The 27120-nt window shown below is 35.7% G+C and overlaps 1 protein-coding gene across 5 annotated transcripts in view; it reads left to right on the forward strand.

The window, feature by feature from the left end:
- The window catches only part of LOC130909977 (epidermal growth factor receptor kinase substrate 8-like protein 1), a 43570-nt gene that overhangs the window by 15318 nt on the left and 1132 nt on the right, over positions 1-27120 (forward strand). For all 5 annotated transcript variants that reach the window (XM_057826955.1, XM_057826958.1, XM_057826957.1 and 2 more), the window contains 12 exons: positions 9254-9366; positions 9443-9489; positions 9568-9694; positions 11500-11588; positions 11664-11738; positions 13015-13163; positions 14633-14777; positions 18471-18505; positions 18591-18696; positions 18762-18887; positions 20747-20894; positions 24735-24900. In XM_057826955.1, the coding sequence (XP_057682938.1) occupies positions 9254-9366; positions 9443-9489; positions 9568-9694; positions 11500-11588; positions 11664-11738; positions 13015-13163; positions 14633-14777; positions 18471-18505; positions 18591-18696; positions 18762-18887; positions 20747-20894; positions 24735-24900 (1326 nt within the window). The remainder of the gene's footprint in view (positions 1-9253; positions 9367-9442; positions 9490-9567; positions 9695-11499; positions 11589-11663; positions 11739-13014; positions 13164-14632; positions 14778-18470; positions 18506-18590; positions 18697-18761; positions 18888-20746; positions 20895-24734; positions 24901-27120) is intronic.

Consider the following 27120-nt stretch of genomic DNA (forward strand, 5'->3'; position numbering starts at 1 on the left):
CCCGATCCGATCCCGATCGTTTTAGTTTGAGTATCTGCCGATCCCGATATTTCCCGATCCGACTGCTTTTTTTTTTGCTCCCGATTCAATTCTAATCATTCCCGATAATTTTTCCCGATCATATACATTAAGAAAAAAAAATGACTAAAACTCGGACAAATATATACATTCAACATACAGTACATAAGTACTGTATTTGTTTATTATGACAATAAATCCTCAAGATGGCATTTACATTATTAACATTCTTTCCATGAGAGGGATCCACGGATAGAAAGACTTGTAATTCTTAAAGGATAAATGTGACTTTGTATATTGTGACTAAATATTGCCATCTAGTGTATTTGTTGAGCTTTCAGTAAATGATACTGTAGCCATTTAACTTCTGCCCAAATGCATGATGGGAAGCGCAACCATGACTGTGCGTCGTGGTACCAATTGATATATCTTCTCTGCGTTGGGAAATAACAGGGTGTTAAGAAAAACATCAAAAGACTACTTTTCTTCCCCACATTGCTTCCCACGATTATTCTAATCATTGGGAGAGGGATTGTAAGGCTTTAGCCATTTTAAAAAAGGCTCCAAAGGCTGCCAAAATTCATTGTAATCATTTTACGCTGCCTTTTAGCTCTTTATGCTGTATGGGTAAAACGGCGCCATTATAAATTGAACACGACAATGCGTGAGTGGGTCGTGCAGCGCATACGTATTGTAATTAGAGAACGATTTAATATATATATATTTAAAAAAGGCATGTCCGATATTTTTTTGCCGATTCTGATACTTGGACAATGACGTGATCGGGACATCTCTAGACATCTTTACAAATGTTATTAAAACGAAAACATTAAGAGGGGTTTTAATATAAAATTTCTATGACTTGTACTAACATTTATCTTTTAAGAAGTACAAGTCTTTCTATCCAAGGATCGCTTTAACAGAATGTTAATAATGTTAATGCCATCTTGTTGATTTATTGTAATAATAAACAAATACAGTACTTACTGTATGTGTACTGTGTTGAATGTATTATCAATAATTTACAGAAAAATAGGGCATATTTTATAGATGGCTTGAATCGCGATTAATTACGATTAATTTTTAAGCTGTGATTAACTCAATTAAAAATGTTAATCGTTTGACAGCCCTAGTTTATTTACATTTCAAAAACCAGAAGCCATTCATTTAAATAACATGCTTTTTCTCGCCAATATATTGTTATAATTATTTGTTTCGGATGTACTGTAATTATTTTCTGTATAAAAATTAATTTGGTGTTTAAAAAGTCTTTTTTCAAACTTGAGTCTTGAAAAAGAGGGGGTCGTCTTATAATCAGGGCTGTCTTATATTCGGGCCAATACGGTAAAATTGCCTATATCGTGATAGGATATTTTTTCCATATCACACAGCACTACTATGGAATAACCACATCCCTTCGGTGTCCATTTTCAGTTTTTTTGTTAATATTGTGGTTCAGTGAACAATCTCCCACAGCTAGAACGCTGAATCAAAGCGGCGCCACAGTTACTGTTGGTGTGTGCGCTGGTTTGAGCGCGTGTGGAGAGGGAGGGCAGTGTAAACAGCTGACAGAAACCGACCTGTTCTACCGGTCCGCGCATAACTGGAGAAGGTGTGACACAGACAGCCCGGCCATTGTGGTAAAAGGAGCGGCGAAGGGGTGACCTGAGAGTAGTTTTCGGGGGGCTCGGTTTTGGATTACTCATGACCTCTTGTCAGATTCTACTCAAGGATCGGTAGAAGGACTGAGAAGTCGGTAAGAAAGATTTAAAGGGCAACTTCCGTGTTGGGAATTATTCAAATGTGGTTGCTAAAAGGTATTGGCATCTGTACGGTTAGACGCTCAATCCCTTGCTTGTTCTATTTGAACTCTGTTGTCATTACATCATTGAAATTGAATTGGAAATTAGGATCAGTGGCAAGCAGAACTATGATTAAATGGTGGAAAGTCCAAATAACCTGTTGTCGCTCAAAGGCTTTCCAACAAGTACGCACGTGAAATTGAGACTGAATTGTTCTTCAGGTGACAATGACATTTCTATTTGTGTCTAGTGAGATTTTTGGCTTTGCTCAAAACTCAGAAAAAAACGCTTTATAAGGTGTGATATGTTGCAGACCAACTCACACTATTATGTTAATGATTCACTTTATATGATCTTTTTACTTAGTGTTAGGATTAGAAAGTAGGCCTTGTACGATCACTTTGCTGTGAGACAGATATACGTGTACATAAGCAGGGTTCCATACAGGTATTTTCGTCAATTAAAAAAATTTGAAGATCTTTTTAAGCCCATTTAGAACTGAATTTATTGATATTTCTGGAGTAAACTCAGTTTTATATTTATTCTGAACTAGTTACTCCTGAAAATTTCTCAAGACACAATTTCACGCAATGTAGGATAATTTAAAATGTATATAATTTTAGACCAAAATAGAAGAAATTCAATTCCTTTTTAAGACATTTAATCAAAATTTGTCATTTTAAAATTTGGCAATAATTGGGGTTACAACTAATGACTATTGAATTAATCTGATGATTGTTTTTCCGCAGTGTTGTTTTCCTCAATGATGACTATAACGAAAATATTTCGTCGACGAACAATTTTTACAAACTTAACACAAATGCCAGTTTTTGTCTAACAAGACGAAAATGCGCCATTGTTTTCGTCGCATGTTAGCAACGTGGGACATTTTACGTGTAGTTAGCCTGCCTGGTTGTATCACTCAGGTGATGTGCTGCGACCCCCCAACTCACCCACTAGTCTAGTGTCCTCTCCAGTCTCCCCATTGCTTGTTTTGAGACACACAGGGTATTATTTGCCTTCTTATCTCGGTTAGAGAGAATATTCAATGTTGTTTTAGTCTGCTGAGTGCTAAATGTAACTAGTAGCATTAGCATAGCATTCATGTTCACGTTAGCATTAGGTTATTACTAACAGCGAGCGTCCCCCTAAACTCTCGGACAACTTTTTTACATACAGTTCGTGGCGTCCAGCTGGGTATAACTCATTTAAAATAATGTAGCCTACTGTTTTCCTGCTGAGTGTAGATCATCACGTGTAGGGGTGTGACAAAATATCGAAATGGTGATATATCGTGATACTTTGTATCCCAAAAGGTTATCGATATGCTCCTGCCAAGAATCGAGATATCGTTTTAAAAAGGTGTCAATGTTTAAAAAAAATAAAAAGGAACAAACAAGTTGCTACCAAAATCTTCCACCATAATAGTGTCTCAGTTAACACTAAGGCTGCATTGATGGTGCTTGACGCCCAATCCATTTAGACTAGGAACGTTCGTTCATTCGATACCAGAGCATTCAGTCATTCTGTGATTTTTAGGGCATTTACAGGTCACTTGCTGTTCATTTTAGGGCATTTACAGGTCATTTCCTGTTGAGTTTGAGTCACTGCCTATTCATTTGGGTGATTTCCAGGTCACTTCCTGCTCTGTAACTCAAAATAAAAAGGAAGTGACCCATAAAATACCCCAAAATCAACAGGAGCTAACTGAAAATCAACAGGTAAATGACCTTAAATGGCCCCAAATTACCTCATTGCCTGGCATTGGCTGCCACTGACGGCCATAGACGTTCAATCCGTTTGAAGTGGGAGGGATGGCAGCGAATGAACGAATGTTCATTCGCTGCCACCCTCCCAGTTCAAACGGATTGGACGTCTACTAGTGATAAACTCATTCCAATTCACAGCAGAAGCTAGTTTTTCTTTTCATAGAGTTTTCGTCAACAAAAACTTGACGAAGACAAACACATTTTGAAATGACTAAAATATGACTAAGACTAACAAGTATTATCGTCCAAATGACGAAAACTAAGACAAAAATTAAAAGTCTGCCAAAAACAACACTGGTTTTTCGATAAATCGACAAATCTCATTAACTCATCAGCAGTCAGTTTTTCTTTTCACAGAGTTGTCGTCAACAAAAACTAGACAAAGACAAACACATTTTGAAATGACTAAAATATGACTAACAAGTATTATCGTTCAAAAGAAGAAAACTAAGACAAAAATTAAAAGGCTACCAAAAATAACACTGGTTTTTCGATAAATCGACAAATCTCATTAACTCATCAGCAGTCAGTGACAGAGATCGGCTATTAAAATGCTTCATATTCAGAGCTGTAACAAATGATGAGTTGCATTGAATGGTGATTTCTTTCAATTAATCTAATTCAATCTAAATTAATTTTAACATTTCAAGATTATTCGACAAAACGATATATTTTCAAATTGGGAATAATTTCAAACTATTTTAATCATAGATCAAGCTTTTGGTTTTTTAGACGAATCGACGAATCACATTAACTCATTGGCAAATCCTAACGGTGATTAGATTTTAAAATGCTACATAATGAAATGCAGAATAATCAAGGCTGCACCTAATTATTATTTTAATCATAATGTAGATTAATCGCTTGTTTTTTTAGATTAGCGTATTTTTCGGACTAAAAATCACACCTGAGTACAGGGCTACAGACTCCGACCAAATGTTCAGTACAAGTAGGCCTGCACAATATATCGTTTTAACATTGCCATCACAAAGTGCGCATGGGCAATAGCCCCATCGTGGGATGTGCGATTGTTTAATGTTTGTTTTTTTAATGTAAACTTTTGATTTTCCTCAGAAAAACAGCAATTGTGCAGAAACATGGCTTCCTGGATCACTTTAATATACACTAATCTTCATCATTCCCAGATAAACCCCCTTAGCCTGGATTAATCGGTTTTATATGAATACTAGGGATGTCCCGATCGCATATTTTTGCACCCGACTGAGTCCAAGTCACATGATTTTAAGAATCTGCTAAGACAGAGTCCTGATCCGATACCGGAAAAAAAAAGTTTTTTGTTTTTTTGCTTTGACCCTCACGCTGCCGAGAACAGCCTCTCACTTACACAATGAATGAGTTGCCACTGCACACTTCAGACTGTGTAGCAAGTAGTGTTGCACCGATACCATATTTTGGCTGATACCGATACCACTTTGTTTGAAATTTATACATGTACTGTATATATTAGAGGTGTACGAAATTTCTGATTCTTAGATTATTCGCGATTTGGCCGTGGAAGACTCGAGAACGATCCATCCAAATTCCGATTATTGAAATATGTCAAGTAAAACAGAAGTAAAACACACTCAGTGCGCCGCGCGGTCTTCGGGACGCAATGAGGAACGGAGAGAGAGTAGCTAAACATCATGCTTGTCATTACCCGGCCCCTCGGGTAATTCCAATGCTCAACTCACGGCTCTAGCTCAACTCATGCCGCGAGATAAAAAAAAAAACAACAACAACATAGCTGACTGCTGCCGAAAGCTGCTACAAAGTACGTCCACAATACATAATGTTAAGGTAGATATCATATTTATAGAGGACTAGATGTAGAATAGACTCGTTGGCGATAGCAGCACATGTAGAGAAAGCTAGATGCGGGCGCTAGTAAACGGCCGCCATCTTAAAGCAGTAGACTTCCCTGCAAGGCTGTTGTAGCGAACCTTCCAAGCGAACCTAATTAACTTTTTATCTAAAATACTCCTAAATCGGTAAAATATTGACATGAATCTATCTTTAAAATAGTTTTAAAACTTTCACATGTCGAAAGTAGACAAAAGGGAAATTATGGAATAACAGGAGCAATTTTAACAACTTTAACGGTTGATTGACTTGACAACATTAAATTAATTGAATGTAGTTTAAAGCTGCTGATACAGAATGGGGATTTGAGTATATTATTTATTGTTTTTAACTGTTAAATAAACGACTATTTCAGTATCAAGTTAAGCCTGCGAGGCTTTTTTTTTTTTTTTTTTTTTTTACAATTTTTGTAACTAATGTACAAAACATTAGCAGCTAATAGCGGGGGGGGGGGGGTCATCAATAATCAATTTATAATCGAATCGTAGCCTCTCAATCGTAATCGTATCGTTAGGTGCCCAAAGATTCCCACCTTTAGTATATCTAATATATATAGTCCCTGACAAAAGTCTTGTCGCTTATCCATTTTGTAGAAACAATTGCTAATAACCTGACTTTTAATTATTCAGTTGGTTTCAGAAATGGCTCATATGAAAGCTAAGACCCTCCCAAATGATGTTGAATGTACAAAAATATATTTGTTTCACTGAAAAAAGATTGATCATTTAATGAAGACATAAAGGTCAAATTTTGGCAAGACAAAAGTTTTGTCGCCTACAGAAAGTAGTGTGAAAATTGAACAAAAAATGCATTTCAAATACAAAAATATGTTAAATAACATCAGTAAATTAAGTAGTGGTGTCGTGAGATCCAAATTTAATATTTTGTATGACTTCTATGGGCTTCGGCAAGGATTCATACAATTTATTGATGAAGTCATCAGGAACATCAAAGAAAGCAGTCTTGCATGCCTCCCAGAGTTCATCAACATTCTTGGGTTTTGTCTTCCATGCTTCCGCTTTCATCCTACCCCAGACATGCTCGATGATGTTCATGTCTGGTGACTGGGCTGGCCGGTCCTGGAGGATCTTGATTTTCTTTGCCTTGAGGAACTTTGAGGTAGAGATTGAAGTATGCGATGGAGCACCATCCTGCTGCAGAATTTGTTCCTTTTTATGATTAGGAATGTAAGGGGCAGCTAAGATTTGTTGATATTTCACCCTGCAGATCTCTCAGGGTGCAGACATTAAAAAACGGTGTTGCATTTGCTAAAGCCCACAGCCTATCAAAAGGATGGATGCTGGAAAAGTGGCAAAAGGTGGATTTTTCAGATGAATCTTCCATTGAATTACACCTCAGTCGCCGCAAATATTGCAGGAGACCTACTGGAGCCCGCATGGATCCGTGATTCACTCAGAAAACAGTGAAGTTTGGTGGTGGCAAAATCATGGTCTGGGGTTACATCCAGTATGGGGGTGTGCGAGAGATCTGCAGGGTGGAAGACAACATAAATAGTCTGAAATATCAGCAAATCTTAGCTGCCTCTTACATTCCTAACCATAAAAAGGGACAAATTCTGATGCAGGAAGGTGCTCCATCGCATACTTCAATCCCTACCTCAAAGTTCCTCGAGGCAAAGAAGATCAAGATCCTCTAGGATTGACCAGCCCAGTCACCAGACATGAACAGGATGAAAGAGGAAGTATGGAAGACAAAACCCAAGAATGTTGATGAACTCTTGGAGGCATGCAAGACTGCTTTCTTTGATGTTCCTGATGACTTCATCAATAAATTGTATGAATCCTTGTCGAACCGCATGGATGGGAGTCCTTCAAGCCCATGGAAGTCATACAAAATATTAAATAGCCTGTGTGCAGCTTATATCTTAGAGTTCATTTATTTTCCCCTCAAAATAACTCAAAATATAGCCATTAAGATCCAAATCCCTGGCAACAAAAGTGAGTACACCCCTTAGTAAAAACGTACATCCCTAAATGTCCAAATTGAGTACTGCTTGTCATTTTCCCACCCTGTTAGTGCTCAGACTACACACCACACGCTACATCCAATTGGTGTGCATGGCTGTCACCCCAAGAGGAAGCCTCTTCTGAAGACGGTACACAAGAAAGCGTGCCCATCTCATTAAACCATAGGACATGGTTCCAGTAATCCATGTGCTTTGTTGACATGTCTTCAGCAAACTGTTTGCGGGATTTCTTATGTACAGTCTTCAGAAGAGGCTTCCTCCTGGGGTGACAGCCATGCACACTAATTTGATGTAGCGTGTGTTGTGTGGTTTGAGCACTAACAGGCTGACCCCCCACCTCTTCAATCTCTGCAGCAATGCTGACAGCACTCCTGTTACGAGTCACATGACATTTTTGGAGGGAAAATGACAAGCAGTACTCAATTTGGACATTTAGGGATATACGTTTTTTTAAAGGGGTGAACTCACTTTTGTTGCCAGGGATTTAGATATTAATGGCTACATCATAAGTTGTTTTGAGGGGAAAATAAATGAACTCTATTATATAAGCTGCACAGACTACTTTTAATTGTGTCAAAGCGTCATTTTGTCAGTGTTGTCCCATGAAAAGATATACTTAAATATCTGCAGAAATGAGAAATGGTGTACTCACTTTTTGTGATACACTGTATATACATATATATAATATGCTGAAATATTTCCAGACCGCCGCCATTTCCCCTGGTTTGTTTTTCCTCCATATGAAAAAGCTGCCCCGGCATTGGTTAAGAGCAGCTATTGGCCCGCTCTTATTGGTCTGGAGCAGGCCAATCGTGATAACTGCTTGGCATGCAAAGTAATCACGTGTCATTACACAATAGAGAGTGTAGTGCGCGTCAGGAGAAAAAATGGCTGCGGTCAAGTGTTATAATACTGGACCAGTAAATGGTATCAGCACCCTCTTTTTTGGTACTCGTTGATACCGATACCACCATTACGGGCCAGATCGCCCACCCTGCCGATACTGGTATCTTTAGTAGCAAGCTTAACTATGATTAACACATTTGTGCCTTTATCAAAGAGCTGCCGATGTATCTCTGGCCAGATCAAAGCTACAAACCTGTCAATCATCGTTAACTTTAAGTACCAAACGCCAGCTGCACGGGTGACCAAGAAAAAGAGTTTGGTTGCATTGCTTAGCAGGATGGAAGGTGAGAAGCTGTACGAGCATGAAGCTGAAAAACACATATATCTTTTAAAATTAAAAACCCGATCCTTCTCACCCTATTCCGATCATCTGAAAAACAGCGCAATCGGACTGATTTTCGATCAGGTGACCAGATCAGGACATCCCTAGTGAATAACATTTGAAATAATATAATAATGTGTTCATAATTGAACACGAGTTGATCCAGAGGATAAATCCTACCCCCGGCCAAACGATTTAAAAAATTGTGACTTATAGTCCGAAAAATACAGAAACCGACAAATCACATTAACTCATTGGTTGCCAATAACGTTGACTGGATGCTAACATTTTTTTCAAATAGGAATAGGTTCCAACGAATTTTTCTCACAGAATAATCACTTGGGGTTTATTTACATGAACTCATTGGCTGCCATTAATTTCGACTGGATGTTAAAATTGCTTTCAACTAATCATTTCAATCATAGATTAATCTCATTTGGGCAGATTAATCGACAAATCACATACATTTGGACAGCTTCAACAGCAATGAAATTAATGCGCTGTATGTGAAAGTCACGTAATGTGCTGAGTCAGCGGCTGCCGCCATCATGACATGTTTTTCACAGTTTCGGCACATCCATTTTAGAATTTCCCGGAACGACGGGGACATGATGGACCCTTACGGCATCCCGAGCCACCCAATCGCGCACGCGCCCAACCCCCCACCTATTAATCCTCCACCTTACCCGGGGCCTCGAGGTGAGCAAACTTGATTTTCTACAGTTTTACCTTGACTTCTGAATGATTTGCCCTTTTTTTTCTTTTTTAAACTTAGTCAACGGAGGTCCTGACATCTCTCTACTCAGAGCCGAGAGAGAAGTGGTACGTCTCCGCTCGGCATGTTCTCGTTACCTGTGAACCACGAGCAGGGTGTTAAAACGAGCACCTCCCATTCCACAGGGCATTCTCAATCACTGCTTCGATGACATCGAAAGCTTCATGTCTAAACTGCAGCAGACGGCCGAGGCTGCCATTGTGCTCAACCAGAGGAAGAAGAAGAAGAAAAGCAAAAAACAGAGTGCGGAAGGTTAGTTTTGGACTTTTTTATTCGTACAATAAAATTGACAGAGATAGACAATTCATCCATTTGGCCTAAGAGGGCTGACAGAGAATACAATTTAGGGTTCAAGCTATCGATTATTTTAGTAGTTGATTAATCGATGTACTAGTTAGTTCGAATAATCGGATAATCTATCTATCATTCCATTTTCTCCCACTTATCCGAAAAGTTAAAATACTTGAGCAGAGCCTCAAATGGCATAAAAATTAAGCAATGAGGATCTATGTCCAACAAAAGAACAATTGGCTAATTTACATAGCAAAAGTCTGCTAGCTTAAATGCTATAAAAGGCTAACTTTTGTTCTAAACAATGCTCTTAACAAATGGTTCAAACACATATTCCCACAAAAAACGGCTAAATATACCTATAAACTAAATTGCGAATTCATTAAAAAAAAAAAAAAAACAGTAGCTGAAACAAAAACTTGTTGGTCTTAACAGGGAGCAGCTGGATTTAGCCATGTTAAACAAGTTATGTCATATTCACTGTTGCCACTTGTAGTCACCCAAATCAATAAAAGTAAATGCAAACACTTTCAAAACAAACCATTACAACGCCACTTTAATTCAACGAATACTCGAAGCAGCCAAATTTAATTCAAATATTTTTTATAATCAAATTACTCAATTAATTGTTGCAGCACTAATTCAATTAATATACATATAGATTACCCCTCACCCTATATATATATATATATATATATATATATATATATATATATATATATATAAAACATATATATATACATACAAAATATACATTACTTCATTTTCAGAAATTGTTTACCTAGATATTGTCCAAATCCTCTTTTTTAAGACTCTTATTTTTCTTGTTTACTTATTTATTTTTTGTATTTATTTTTTTTCCCGGTATTCATTTTTTGTAATTAAGAAAAATGGGTGGAAAAATGTATTGATTAATTTAAAAAATATATTATTTTTTATTAATTTATTTGTTTCTTTTATATTTCTTAAAAAAATATTAATTCAACTCAATTTAAAAATATATTTTTAATTAATTGATTGGGCTGAAAATTATGATTAGTGGCAAGGCCAACTTATTTATTTTAATTATTTGTTGAAAAAAAGCAATGAGGGGAAAAAAGTAAATACACTCTATTAATTATTTGTTGAAAAAAAAACCACGAGGGGGAAAAAAGTAAATACACTCTTATTTAATTGAAAAAAAAAAAAAACTACATTTCTTTCGCTATTTTTTCCCAAATATTTTTTTTATATTTTTTGGAATGTTTTATTAATTTCAAAATATATCTTTGATTATTTTTTGATTGGGTGTAATGAATATATTCTTTACTTATACATTTCTAAATTAATTTTTAAAAAATGCAAAAAATTTAATGTAAAAAATGTTTTCATTAATTAAGCAGCAAATGATGATTAGTGGCAGGCCAATTTATTAATTTCAATCATTTATTAAAAAAAAAAAAAAAAAAACAATGGGGGGGAAAAGTCAATATTATTTCTACTTATCTACTTTTGTTAATTTGCATTTTTCCCCATTAAATAAAAAAAACTTTTTTCTATTCACTACTTCGGCCTTTGAAAATTGTATCTAAAAAAATAAACATAACTGAAAATATTGCATTTTAATTTGTACTTCAAAATATTCTTAAAATTAACCAAAAAGAAAAAAACAGCAAATATTGTCTTATTTCTGTAGTCCTCATTGCAAGCGGATAATCTTTTATGTAACTGATCTAAATTTGATATTTGCTAATGAAATCTGATATGCGTTAACTTTGTTTCCAAAGAGGATCTACTAACCATCAAGGCCAAGCCACCACCAGAGGAAGAGTTTGTGGATATCTTCCAGAAATTTAAATATTGCTTCAGTCTTTTGGTTTGTATTCCACACCATCGTCTCTAGTCAATACTTTTGACTGCCTTTCTAATGTGAATTTGTTTTTCTACATAGGCACGTTTGAAGTCAACCATAGCTAGTCCTTCCTCAGACGAGCTTGTTCATTATGTATTTAAACCTTTGGATATGGTGAGTGAATATTTCATCCATATACATATACTGTATATATACTGTATATTAATAAAGGTTGTAAAAGTAAAGCAAATAAACTTTTTAAAATTTTAAGTTAATATCACGTGTTTAATATGATTTTAAATAGAATTTATGAATCACTTCTACTGCATAACAATACATGATTCCAAGATTGTATTTCTATTTTTTTGGAGAATAAAAAGTGTTTTTTTTTTTTGGACAGTGAAATATTTAATACCTAACATAAAGTTTTTTGTTTAAAAATCTTACTACCAGTTTTCAGAAATCTGATATTCTGTGAGTAAAAAAAAGTTGTTGTTTGCATTTTAGGGTGGCTTTTTTTGTAGGGAAAAATATGAATCACTGTTGTTGTTTTTTTCTTTTCTTTTTTTTCTAATGTACCCAAAATATATAATTCAACTTTTCAGGGTAGACAAAACTTTTTCCTTTTTCCTCAACAAAACCTTTTCTCGTCTTTTTTTCCTTCAAATCTTGACATATTGTCAATAAAATTTTGTTTTCATTTTTTGGTGACTTTTTGTGGAAGAAAATATGAATCATGGGTCACTTTATTTAGTCAAAAAATTATAATTCAACTTTTCAGGGAAAGCAAAACATTTTTTTCTCAACCAAATATTTTCTTTAATATTTATTATATATATATATATTTTTTAAATATATTACTTTTTGGTCATTTTCCTTTTTAAATCTTGACATTTTCTCAATTAAAGTTTGTTTGCATTTTTTGTTGGAAAAATGTGAATCACCATTTTTAGTTAAAAAAAAAAAATTTTTTTTTAACTTTTTGGGGTTAGGAAAAAAAATGTTTTCGTCAACAAAAATTGACATGAAGAATAAATTTACTTAAGTAAACATCTTATTTTTTTGTTCAAATCTTTAAAAATCTAACATTTGGTAAATTACAAAAAACACTTGTTTGCATTTTTTGGTGACCTTTGTGGGTAAAATATCAATCTCAATTGTTTGTTAAATAAAAAAAATCCCCTTTCTTTGTCATATACTGTATCAATAAAATTAAATGGTGAAAAAAATACTTCAGCTTGTAAAACAAATGTTAATAGGTTAAAAATGGCTACCACGAATATTCCATGACTCTCGCTCGGCGTGCCAGATAAAAGCTGGTGATTCACACTGTATATATTTAGCTTTTAGTCCAGCAAGGTATGAAAAGGGAGCTGAAGCCAACACGCGTCTTATCAGAAGCGGCCTGCGAACACTCACTGGTTTGTTTGTCTTATCTGGGTGTGTCCAGATGGTGAAGACCACCGGGGGCCCGGCTCTGGCCGCCTCTGTGTCCAGCCCCGCCCTGACCGGCGCCGCCGTGTCCTTGCTGCAGGACAACCTGGATGTCGGCGAGCGGCAACTGTGGACGTCGCTCGGTCCCAACTGGACGCACTCTCGGTAGGGGAAGAAGGCACCTTTTTATCATACTACTAGCAGTATGGCCGAGCGTTGCTCGGGTTTCTGTAATGTGAACGCAGTACAACCGAATGGCAGATTAATCATACTTTCCTTAGCAATGCAGCTGGAATGTAGTACAATGTGTACAAATAAATATATATATATATATATAAAATAAATGGTTTTTAAGCACTTCAAAAGTAACAATCACGAATCAAAGTTCGCCGTGTTGAATCACATTAAGCAGCAGGGCAACGTACTCCGGTGAAATGCCGATGTTACACCCCCGTACCAGTGCCCTATATTCGGCTTGGACTCCAGGAGACTCCGATGGCTGGATGGAGACCTGGTGGCCAATGGCCATTATTCTTGCTTCATACTTTTATGCCATTGGCGCAATCAGCTGCCACTCAAACACACCGGAACGAGCGTTGAAGTTGAATCTTTGTGTCAAAATGATTCAATCGAAAATAAGTGCCTTCAAAACTTTTCCCACTTCAAAAAAAAAAGTGTGTTCAAAACTTTTTCCACTTTGAAAAAAAAAAAAAAGAGTTTAAAACTTTTTGCTTTTCAAAAAAAGTGATACTTCAATAAAAAAAATATATATTTCAAATAAAAAAATATATTTTCAAAAAATATATATTTTTGCAAATGATTTTTTTCTTTGATTAAAAATAGTTTTCTGATTAAAGCAACTTTTATTGCGATTGAATGATTTTGACACAAATGTCCTACCCCTATTATGGCTTGAACACAAAAAGGATTGCTTCAATCAAAGAAAACGGTTTGAATGAAAAATAAAGTGTTCAAATGCGAATTTCTGAGTCTCAAATATTTTTTCACATTCAAACCTTTTTCTCTACGATTGAATTTTTAAAAATTTTGGATTGAAGTGATTTTTCTTTTGAAAATTTTTTTTTTTTTTTGTTTGAAGCGACTTAAATTTTGATTGAATAATAAAGACACAAATGTCCTAGCCAAAATGTGGTCCAAACGCAAAATGACATGACTTCAATCAAAAATGGTGTTTCAATTAAAAAAAACTTGACTTAAATCAAAAAAAAAATTTCAATCAAAGAAAAATTGTTTTCAAAGAGATTTTTTTGAGTTTCAAATTTATTTTTGCATTCAAACACATTTTTTTTGATTGAAGAGACGTTTTTTTCGATTGAAAATATATATTTTGATTGAAACAACTTTTTATTTGATTGAAGCAACATTTTTTTTGATTGAATAATAAAGACACAAATCTACCTCCATAGATCAAACCCGTCTAAGAACACTCCCAGAAACATACAGTACATCTGTGTAGAATTTTGGCAAAATCTGCCCTGCCGTTTCAGAGTCCATAGTGAACAAACACAGACACACACCCACCCCGACTCCATTTACATATAATGTTTTCCTTGCCTCAAATTTCCCACATACTTGGTTCTGTAAACATCGATTGACGATATTCCTACCGTCAGATCGGAACTACGAGGACCCATCGCCCCGTATAAGCCCGTCTTCCTGGACGGATGGAACCCAAGGATACATCGGGACGACGGGCAGGTTTGGGAGGATCCGATCGAGGCGCAACACAAACACGAAGCCCTAATGCTCAAGCAAGAGGTACAAAATGAGGGTGTAACGGTACATGTATTTGTATTGAACCGTTTCGGTACGTGGTGCTCGGTTCGGAACGGAGGCATACCGAACGAGTTTCTGACGTAATGTAACCCTTACTTTTGGAGGCTGTGAGTCGACCAGGTTACAGTTTCTTTGTGTAGATTATATTTACTCCGTCTTCTCGACTTTAATGAGGACCAACACGGTAGGACAGTATAACCCAGAAACGTCAACGGCGCGACAACGTGGCTGCCGCGAGAACGCAGTGAAACGCGGGCGTTAAAGTCAATCAGCCAATGCACACCCTTCGCAGTACACGACGCACACGAAAAGAACGGCAGAGTTAATTATTTGACGCGAGACGCGACCCTCCTGCGTCAATACTACTACCGGTAGCTAGGATCGGGCAGACCGGAAGCCACTCATGTAAAAATACGGTGGATCCGTCCATTTTCAAACTAATATGCAATCGTAACCCACTTTTTGAGTCCATCAGATCTCTTGAGTGGTAGATTGGGGCACAGTTGACTTGTCTTTGTTGATTTACTGCGGTCTTCTCTGCTATAATAATAACCAACACGGGCCCGTGTTCAATACAAAACCCTCCTACCACAACAAAAGAAGTAGGAACTAATATTCACATAGGAACTAAAGTTATACAACATAAAATTAACAATATAAATGAATACTACATCACATTTGTAAAATATAAACACATAATAGAATAAATAATAGTCCATTTAAATAAAATAAATTGAAATGAGCTAAAACACCTATGATTAAATAATAAGAATAATACACAGATCCTGCTGACACAATTAAATTTTAAATTTAAATTTTTAAATTTTAAGTCAACCGTTCATAAGAAAAAAAATGATTCATTGAGGTATTTCATTTGTAAAATACCTGTTAAAATCTTTGTCATTGGGATTGCTTTTCTCTTGAGCACAGGACTTCTTTTTTCGTCTTTCTTTCAGAAAGAATGCTGACCAATACGCGGGGTCTGAAAGGCAAATTGTTGTTGGATTATCTTTAAATACCCGCTACTTTTTGAGCATAATTCTAGCTTTGTTTAGGCTAATGTTCCTATTGTTGAAAGCACAAAGGTGTGTAATAAACAACTAGCACATTTATATTTTGCATTTTGTTTTCTTACTGTACCGAAAATGAACCGAACCGTGACCTCAAAACCGAGGTACGTACCGAACCAAGATTTTTGTGTACTGTCACACCCCTAATACTTAGTCATTTTCAACCACGTGCAAACAATTTTCTGTTACTAAACTCATTGTCGGTGATAGACGTCCGATCTATTTGAACAGTCTGTCATGAACCTGTGCAGTGCACGTTAGCAACATACACAGTAATAATTCAGCTGCCATTGACAGCGATAGTCATCCAATCCATTTTGAGTGGGAGGAACAGCCCGTCATGGACCATGGTCTTTTACAGTGAAATACACAGTAAAGTTTAGCTTCCATTGACGGTGCTAGGTAAGGATGTCCCGATCGATCGGGTCCGATCACGTCATTTTCAAAGTATCGGAATCGGCAAAAAAATATCGGACATGCCTTTTTAAAATATATTTATATTTTTTAATTAAATCGTTTTCTATTTGTATTTAACGTTACAGACAAAATGTCTCACACTCATCCAGAGTCTTTAGTTTTGGCTTAAAGTAGGGCTATCAAATTTATCGCGTTAACGGCGGTAATTAATTTTTTTAAAATTAATCACGTAAAATTACTTAATGCAATTAACGCATGCGCTGCACGACCCACTTACGCATTGTCGCGTTCAATCTATAATGGCTCCGTTTGACTTACATATAGAGCTAGAAGATAACGTAAAATGAGTAGAGTGAATTTAGGCAGTCTTTGGAGCCTTTTTATAATTGGCTAAAGCCTTAAAATCCCTCTCTCCACAATTAGAAATATCGTGGGAAGCAATGTGGGGAAGAAAAGTAATAGTTGATCTTTTTCTTAACACCCTATGTTATTTCCCAATGCAGAGACGATATATCAATTGGTGCCACTACGCACAGTCATGGTTGCACTTCCCATCATGCATTTGGGCAGAACAGTTAAATGGCTACAGTATCATTTACTGAAAGCTCAACAAATACACTAGATGGCAATATTTAGTCACAATATACAAAGTCACATTTATCCTTTAAGAATTACAAGTCTTTCTATCCGTGGATCCCTCTCACAGAAAGAAGGTTAATAATGTAAATGCCATCTTGAGGATTTATTGTCATAATAAACAAATACAGTACTTATGTACTGTATGTTGAATGTATATATTCGTTCGAGTTTTATTCATTTTTTTCTTAATGCATTGCCAAAATGTATATGATTGGAAAAAACTATCGGGAATGATTGGAATTGAATCGGGAGCAAAAAAAAGCAATCGGATCGGGAAATATCGGGATCGGCAGATACTCAAACTAAAACGATCGGGATCGGATCGGGAGCAAAAAAACATGATCGGAACAACGCTAGTGCTAGGCGTCCAATCCATTTGATGTCGGATGTCGACTAGAAACTTATAGTAGACAGACGTTCAAGCCATTTGGACTAGAAATAACAGTCTGTCATGCACCGTGGTCTTTTACGTATTGTACATGTTAGCGATAGACACAGTAATAGCTTAGCTGCTTTTGACTGTGCTAAGCATCCAATCTATTTAAAGAGGGAGGGTTGGCAGCGAATTAACGAATATTTATAGTCATAAATTGGACATTAACTAGAAACAAACTCATTGAAATTCACAGCAGAGGGATGTCCAATCCATTTGGACTCGGAGAAATAGTCTGTCATGGACCATGGTCTGTTACAGTACTAGTTTAGCTGCCATTGAAGATTGCTAGATGTCAAATTCATTTGGTGTGGGAACGAATGTTTGTTCGTAATTAAAATGGATTGGACGTTGGAAGTGATAAACTCATTTTATTTCACAGCATAAGCATGATTGGACTCCACATGATTGGACGTCTATCATTGTGGATGACACTGAAATAATTTAAGGTATCAAAATAGTCTACTATAACAGTGACTATTTGGCTAATGTCACAATGAATATCGAATCATTTTTTGAAGGATTTTCTTGTTCCAAAATAATAGGTAAATATTTAGAGTTATTTACTTTTTTAAATTAGTATAAAAATATACATAGAGAATTGTGTTTTGCTTGTTAGTAAAAAAAAAAAAAAATTTAAACAGAAATGAATAAAAATTGAGTGTAAAAAAACTACCAGTACTTTTTTTCCAAAATAAAAGAAAATCTTTACTGTTGTTTCCTTGTCTTATTAATAATATAATAGTACGTAAATGAAACAAACAAATACATGAGAGAATATTTTCTTGCCTTTGTTTCGTTGAAAAAAAATAATAGAAAAATGTATAAAAAATGAATGTGAAAAAATGAAAAAAAACCGGCATTTTTTAAAATAAAAAAAGTCAAATGTACAATTTTTTTGTTTTTAAAATAAAATACAGTACTGTATTAATAAAAAAATAAACTAAGGTAAAAAAAAACAAAAATAAAGAAAATACATTTAAAAAAAAAAAAAAAAACAAGAAAAAAAAAACATCCATGAGGGACTCTTAGTCAGCTCCCAAATAAACTGAACATCTATCACCATCAAAGGACGCCAATAACTAATCAAACATTTCTGCGTCTTCTTATCAACAGCAGTACCAGCTCAACAGTAACATCAGCGACGAAATGTAAGTCCTCCTGCTTCTCAAACTGAGCTATAACTGGTCAGAGAAGAAATAATTCTATTAACTCAGTCTCTTTTCCCCATCACAGAGAAAACGCCACTCCTCCAGAGCCGGAAAAAGTCTACAGCTGCAGTTACGACTTCATTGCCAGAAACAGCACTGAGCTGTCGGTGCAACAAGGGGAGACGCTTGAGGTACTCCGACACTAGCATTGTGAAATGACTATACTGTATTTCCACTTCCTACCTGTGCAAAACAGGTACTGGAGTCATCCAAACGCTGGTGGAAGGTTCGCAATCGTTTCAACCAGGTGGGCTTCGTCCCCTTCAATATTCTGGAGCCTATCGAACACGTGGAGAGTCCCGTCACTATCAAGCCGCCCCCAGTAAGACTCACAAAACTGACAAATATCTTAACTCACCGGCTGTTATTGACAGCGTTAGACGTTCAATCTCTTTTGGACCGACACTAACCGAACAGTTCATCATGGACCACGGTCTTTTACCCTCCTATTTTTTAAGCCTCTTCATAGCAATATTTTTAAAATGTCTTTTTTTCAGGTTTATAAAAGTGGGAAGTCATTAAAAAAATATTTTCATTATTATTTTGTTTTTAAATAAAGACGGAAAAAAGTAAATTTTCTCATTAATTCATTTTCCCCCATTTTTATTGCATTATTTTTTACATGTTTTAATTAAAATATGATAAAACAGTTTTTAAAAACTCTTCAATTTAGGGAGTTAACTAAAAAAACCAAAAGAAACAGTAGTTATGTTTTTTTCATTTTTATCTTTGATTAACAAAAGGAAAGTACAAACATGCCATTGATTTACTAATGTCATTTTCATTTTTATCTTTTATTATTAATCTTTAATAACAAACCAATAAAATGAAAATAAGGTAACATGCTCCGTTTTTATTTTGGGGATTTAATTAAACAAAAAAACAAAAAAAAGTAAAAACAAAATATTGTGTTTTTTTTAGGGCTGCAGCTATCGATTATTTTAGAAGTCAATTATTCTATCAACTTGTTAGAATAATTGAGTAATCAGATCAGGAACATCTAATGTATTGCAGAATAAATTTTAGGCTAAAAGAGCATTAAATGCGAATGCAAAATAACATTTCCCACGTAGAATTGCACTTTTAAAAATAAATTAAAATACCTGAGTTTAACGGTATTTAACGGTATTAAGAAAATTAATAACTGAGGATCAAAGTGCAATAAAAGAACAATTGGCTACCTTGTACAGCACAGCAAAAGTGCGCTAGCTTAAATGCTATAAAATGCTAAGTGCCTCTTAACAAATTTTTCAAACATGTTCCCACAAAGAAAAAAACACACACAGCTAAATATACCTATAAAATGAATTACGAATCCATAAAAACATTAGCTTATTTTGGTCTTAACAGGGAGCACTTGGATTCAGCCATGTTAAATAAGTTATGTCAAATTCACTGTTGCCACTAGAGGGCAATGTATCCACCCAAATCAATAAAACTAAATGCAAACATTTTTAAAATAAACCATTATAACGCCACTCAAATTAAACTAATACTCAAAGCAACAAAATTTGATTCAAAGCTTCAAATTACTTAATCGATTAATTCGTTAATCGATTAATCGTTGCAGCACGACTGTTTTTACTTTAATTAAACATGATTTATTAATGTTTAAATAACAAAAAAAGAGAAAAAAAACAGTAAATATTCTCTTTTTTATGTTCGGAATTAAATAAAAACAATAAATTAAACACTAAAAATTCTGTTTTTATTTTAATGAACACAATTTATTAATGTTTAAATAACAAACAAAAAAAGAAAAAACTAAACACTCTCTTTTTTTATATTTGGAATTAAAAAAAAGTAAAAATTAAATATTGTTTTTAACTCTAATTAAACAAGAAAAGTCTCAACATGACTTATCCATGTATTTTTAATTTTTATCCTTTATTTATGAATGTTTTAATAACAACAAATAATAACAACAGGAATTGAGGGTAAACATCCTGTTTTTATTAAAAATTTTAATTTTGGGATTTTGTTAAAAAGAAAAGGAGTCCCTAAATTTTTTATTTTGCATCGATTTCATTGGGGGAAAAAAGACAAAAAAAAAAAACATTAAATATTCTTCGATTTCTGTGGACCTTGAGCACAAGCACAAAAACATGAATTTGATGTACATGATTTACTTTCACTGGCCAGATTTTGACATTTTTGCCGATGTTCTTTTACCGCCCACAGGCTCCGGCCGCGCCTCCGATAGCCAAGACTTTCACCCCAGCCGCTCCTCCCTTGCCCCAACTGCGCCACAACCCGTCGGTCCAACGCGTACCACACACCTTACCCGCCTACAGCCCGCAAACGCCTGCTACGGAGGAAAATGATAAAGGTAGCTGGTCACCCATTTGTGGGGAATTTTTTTTGGCTAGACTGCTTATGACAGTATACTAGTCCTTCTCAAAAAATTAGCATATTGTGATAAAGTAAAGTTCATTATTGTCTGTAATTAGGGTTGTTCCGATCATGTTTTGTTGCTCCCGATCCGATCCCGATCATTTTAGTTTGAGTATCTGCCGATCCCGATATTTCTCGATCCAATTGCTTTTTTTTTGCTCCCGATTCAATTCCAATCATTCCCGATAATTTTTCCCGATCATATACATTTTGGCAATGCATTAAGAAAAAAATGAATAAAACTCGAATATATACATTCAACATACAGTACATAAGTACTGTATTTGTTTATTACGACAATAAATCCTCAAGATGGCATTTACATTATTAACATTCTTCTGTGAGAGGGATCCACGGATAGAAAGATTTGTAGTTCTTAAAAGATAAATGTTAGTACAGGTTATAGAAATTTTATATTAAAACCCCTCTTAATGTTTTCGTTTTTTGTAATTCTTAAAGGATAAATGTGACTTCGTATATTGTGACTAAATATTGCCATCTAGTGTATTTGTTGAGCTTTCACTAAATGATACTGTAGCCATTTAACTGTTCTGCCCAAATGCATGATGGGAAGTGCAACCATGACTGTGCGTAGTGGCACCAATTGATATATCTTCTCTGCATTGGGAAATAAAATAGGGTGTTAAGAAAAAGATCAAATACTATCTCTCTTCCCCATATTGCTTCCCACGATATTTCTAATTGTTGAGAGAGGGATTTTAAGGCTTTAGCCAATTAAAAAAAGGCTCCAAAGACTGTCAAAATTCACTCTACTCATTTTACACTACCTTTTAGCTCTATATATTGGTAACACGGCGTCATAATGGATTGAACACGACAATGCGTGAATGGGTTGTGCAGCGCATGTGTTAACTGCGGTACATATTTTAACATGATTAATTTTTAAAAAATTAATTACCGCCATTAACGCGATAAATTTGATAGCCCCACTTTAAGCCAAAACTAAAGCCTCTGGATGAGTAAGACATTTGTCTGTAACGTTAAATACAATTAGAAACGATTTAATTAGAAAATATACAGTGGGGAGAACAAGTATTTGATACACTGCCAATGTTGGCAGTGTATCAAATACTTGTTCTCCCCACTGTACATATATTTAAAAAGGCATGTCCGATATTTTTTTGCCGATTCCGATACTTTGAAAATGACGTGATCGGACCCGATGATCGGCATCCCGATGGATCGGGACATCTTTATCTGTAATGTACTGATAAACATTAGACTTTCATATATTTTAGATTCAGTACACACAATTGAAGTAGTTCAAGTCTTTTATTGTCTTAATAGTGATGATTTAGGCAAAAAAGTCAAGAAAAACCAAAAATCCCTATCTCAAACAATTAGCATACTTCATCCGACCAATACAAAAAAGTGTTTTTTTTTAATACAAAAATGTCAACCTTCAATTAATTATATCAGCTATGCACTCAATACTTGGTTGGGAATCCTTTTGCAGAAATGACTGCTTCAATGCGGCGTTGCATGGAAGCAATCAGCCTTTGGCACTGCTGAGGTGTTATGGAGGCCCAGGATACTTCAATAGCGACCTTAATCTTATCCACAGAGTTGGGTCTGGTGTCTCTCAACTTCCTCTTCACAATATCCCACAGATTCTCTGCCATGGTCAGTAAACCATTTAACAGTGGTTTTGGCACTGTGAGCAGGTGCCAGGTCGTGTTGAAAAATGAAAGCTTCATCTCCATAAAGCTTTTCAGCAGATTTGGAGCATGAGTGCTCCAAAATCTCCCGATAGCTAGCTGCATTGACCCTGCCCTTGATAAAACAAAGTAGACCAACACCAGCAGCTGACATGGCACCCCAGACCTTCACTGACTGCGGGTACTTGACACTGGACTTCAGGCATTTTGGCATTTCCTTCTCCCCAGTCTTCCTCCTATCTCTGGCACCTTGATTTCCGAATGACATGCAAAATTTGCTTTCATCTGAAAAAAGCACTTTGGACCACTGAGCAACAGTCCAGTGCTGCTTCTCTGTAGCCCAGGTCAGGCGCTTCTGCCGCTTTTTCGGGTTTAAAAAAGTGGCTTGACCTGGGGAACGCGGCACCTGTAGCCCATTTCCAGCACACGCCTGTGCACGGTGGCTCAGGATGTTTCTACTCCAGACTCAGTTCACTGTTTCTGCAGGTCCTCCAAGGTCTGGAATCGGCCCTTCTCCACAATCTCTCTCAGGGTGCAGTCACCTCTTCTGGTCTGGTTGAGTTTCCTGCCACACCTTTTCCTTCCCACAGACTTCCCACTGAGGTGACTTGATACAGCACTCTGGGAACAGCCTATTCGCTTAGAAATTTCTTTCTGTGTCTGAGCCTCTTGCTTGAAGGTGTTATGGTGGCCTTCTGGACGGCAGTCAGGTCGGCAGTCTTGCCCATGATTGTGGTTTTGAGAAATGAACCAGGCTAGGAGTTTTTAAAAGCCTCAGGAATCTTTCGCAGGTGTTTTGAGTTAATTCGTTGATTCAGATGATTAGGTTAGTAGCTTCTTTAGAGTACCTTTTCATGATATGCTAATTTTTTGATATAGGGATTTTTGGGTTTTCTTCACTTTTTCGCCAAAATCATCAATATTAAAACTAGAGATGCCCCGATCGATCGGGATGCCGATCACGTCATTTTCAAAGTATCGGAATCGGCAAAAAAATATCGGACATGCCTTTTTAATATATATATATATATTTTTATAATTAAATCGTTTACTAATTGTATTTAACGTTACAGACATAATATGTTACACTCATCCAGAGTCTTTAGTTTAGGCTTAAGGTAGGGTTATCAAATTTATCCCGATAACGGCGGTAATTAATTTTTTCAAAAATGTGTCACGTTAAAATATTTAACGCAATTAATGCATGCTCTGCACAACCCACTCACGCATTGTCGCGCTCAATCTGTAATGGCGCCGTTTTACCTATATAGAGAGCTAAAAGGCAGCGTAAAATGAGTAGAGTGAATTTTGGCAGCCTTTGGAGCCTTTTTTTAATTGGTTAAAGCCTTACAATCCCTCTCCCTACCATTAGAAATATCGTGGGAAGCAATGTGGGGAAGCAAGGTAGTAATTGATCTTTTTCTTAACACCCTAGGTTATTTTCCAACGCAGAGAAGATATATCAATTGGTAGCACTACGCACAGTCATGGTTGCACTTCCCATCATGCATTTGGGCATGGCTACAGTATCATTTACTGAAAGCTCAACAAATACACTAGATGGCAATATTTAGTCACAATATACAAAGTCACATTTATCCTTTAAGAATTACAAGTCTTTCTATCCGTGGATCACTCTCACAGACAGAATGTTAATATTGTAAATGCCATCTTGAGGATTTATTGTCATAATAAACAAATACAGTACTTATGTACTGTATGTTGAATGTATATATTCGTCTGAGTTTTATTCATTTTTTTCTTAATGCATTGCCAAAATGTATATGATCAGGAAAAATTATCGGGAATGATTGGAATTGAATCGGGAGCAAAAAAAAAGCAATCGGATCGGGAAATATCGGGATCGGCAGATACTCAAACTAAAACGATCGGGATCGGATCGGGAGCAAAAAAACATGATCGGAACAACCCTAATTAAAACAATAAAAGGCTTGAACTACTTCAGTTGAGTGTAATGAATCTAAAATATATTAAAGTCTAATGTTTATTAGTACATTAGAGAAAATAATGAACTTTATCACAATATGCTAATTGTTTGAGAAGGACCAGAATGTATCGGAGTGAATCTCTTTCAGTCATGTTGGTGAACGACGAGCTGCTCCAAAGGTTGACCAACGGGAAGTCGATCAACAGCAAGCCTCTCATCATAACTCGATCGGCGGAAACCTCGCTCCCGCTCGACTATCACTCCACTCCTGAGGATGTGGCGTCGTGGTTGGCGGGGAAAGGCTTCAGTGAACCGTGAGTGGGAAATTGTCAGACTTGGATGTAAAGGGGGGAACTCTGTGTTTGGGATAAATGCGTTCCAAAAAGTCTGGAAGGACGAAAACTGAAGAATAAAAAGTTTCATTTTAAACAGTGTTATTTTTAGCAGCCCTTTTAATTTTCGTCTTAGTGTTTTGGACGAAAATAATAATTAATCTTAGTTAGGGCTGCAGCTATCCATTATTTAACTAATCGATTAATCTATTTATTAGTTACTTCGAATAATCGCACAACCGGCTTAGAAACATTTAATGTGTTGCAGATTAAAATTTTGGAGATATAATACAAAGAAACAATTTTTTATGCTAGCAATAACATTTATTTTGGCTTGCTAAAATTGCACTTTTAAAAGAGCATTAAATGCAAACACAAAATAAGTGTTTCTTCAAACTATGCAGAATTGCACTTTCATTTCACAAGAGCAATAAATGCATTTGAAAATAAATTAAAATACCTACGCTTAGCCTCAAACGGTATGAAAAAAATAAATAAGGATCTAAGTTCAACAAAAGAACAACTGGATAACTTGCATAGCAAAAGTCTGCTAGCTTAAATACTATAAAATGCAACTTTTTGTTTTTAATCGTTCATACACATATTCCCACAAAAAAACTGCTAAATATACCTCTAAACTAAATTATGAATGCATAAACAAACATATTAGCCCCCCCCCCAAAAAAACTTCCTTATGTTGTTCTTAACAAGGAGCAGCTAGAGTCAGCCATTTTAGATGATTTTTTCATATTCTCTGTTGCCACTAGAGGGTAAATCAATAAAACAATGCAAAGCTTTCAAAACAAATCATTAAAACGCCATTCTAATTAAACAAATCCTCGAATCCTCGAAGAAGCAAAATTTGATTGAAAGCTTTTTTCCTAGTCGATTAATCGTTGCAGCACTAGTCTTGTCATATTTTGGTCATTTCAAAATGAGTTCGTCTTTGTCTAGTTTTAGTCGACAATTACTCAAAATTTTTTCGTCTGTAAACTTCAATTCCATGAAGAAATAAATAAAAGGTTTCCAACAATTTCATATGAAAATTGACAGACGGGCACATAATTGTAGAGTCTACAAGGACATCACCATCTTCATGGTGATAACGCACACTCAGCAGGAAAACAGTACATTATTTTCAATGAATTAAACTCACCTGGACGCCACGAACTGTATGTGAAATGTTTTCCAAGAGTTTAAGACGACACTCACCACGCTAAATGCTAATTCGAACGCTATGCTAATGCTACAAGGCACATTTAGTGTGTGATGATCACTCAGCAGAGACCATTAAAGGCTCAAGAAAAATAGCATTTTCTCCCTTGCCAAGATAAGAATTGGTCACATGAGTGACACGACGAAACACTGCTACGATGCGTGCTAACTACACATACGATGACAAAATGTCGCACATTGTGAACATATGATGGAAACCGTGGCGAATTTTCGTCTCGTTCTCGTCTCGTCAGACAAAAACTGGCAATCGTCTTATTATGTATTAGTCTGCCAAGACATGTTTTTAGCTCGTCATCGTCACGAAAAATTGTTCGTTTACGAAATATTTTATCGTCATCGTTGACGAAAATAACACCGGTTTAATGTCTAAAGGTGACGAGTTTCACCGAGTGAATGTGAAAACTGATCGCGATGATGTATTTAACTTTGTAATGTACAGAGTTTTACGTTTTATCTTGACAAGTGTCTGCAATTTAGCATTGCGTTTTAACGTAAAAGTCATTGTGTTAACGTTATCAATTTAAAATTTTGATGTGACGACTTTTACGTTTTAACTTGATGAGTTCCAGCATTTTAATGTTAGTTATGTTTTAACGTAAAAGACTATCGTTAAATTTTGACGTGATGAGTTCTTCGTTTTGACGAATTTCAGCAATTTAACGTGTTAGTTCTTAACTTAATGGGTTTCTGCATTGTAACATTACAAGTTATCAAGTTTTAATGTAAAATACAGTTGTTTTAACTTGATGAGTTTGAAGTTTTGACGTAAAAAGTTTTACATTTGGACAAGTTTCTGCATTTTAACACTATAAGTTATCGTGTTTTAACGTAAACGATAATTGCGAGTTAATATGACGTTGTTGTTATTTTCATTGTGCAACTCATTGCATGCCGTTGACAGTGATAGACGTCCAGTTCATTAAAGCGGGAGGACTGATTATGAATGCTCATCTTTCAGTGCCATCG

The sequence above is a fragment of the Corythoichthys intestinalis genome, chromosome 21 (assembly GCF_030265065.1).
Source record: "Corythoichthys intestinalis isolate RoL2023-P3 chromosome 21, ASM3026506v1, whole genome shotgun sequence".
Classification (NCBI taxonomy): Eukaryota; Metazoa; Chordata; class Actinopteri; order Syngnathiformes; family Syngnathidae; genus Corythoichthys; species Corythoichthys intestinalis.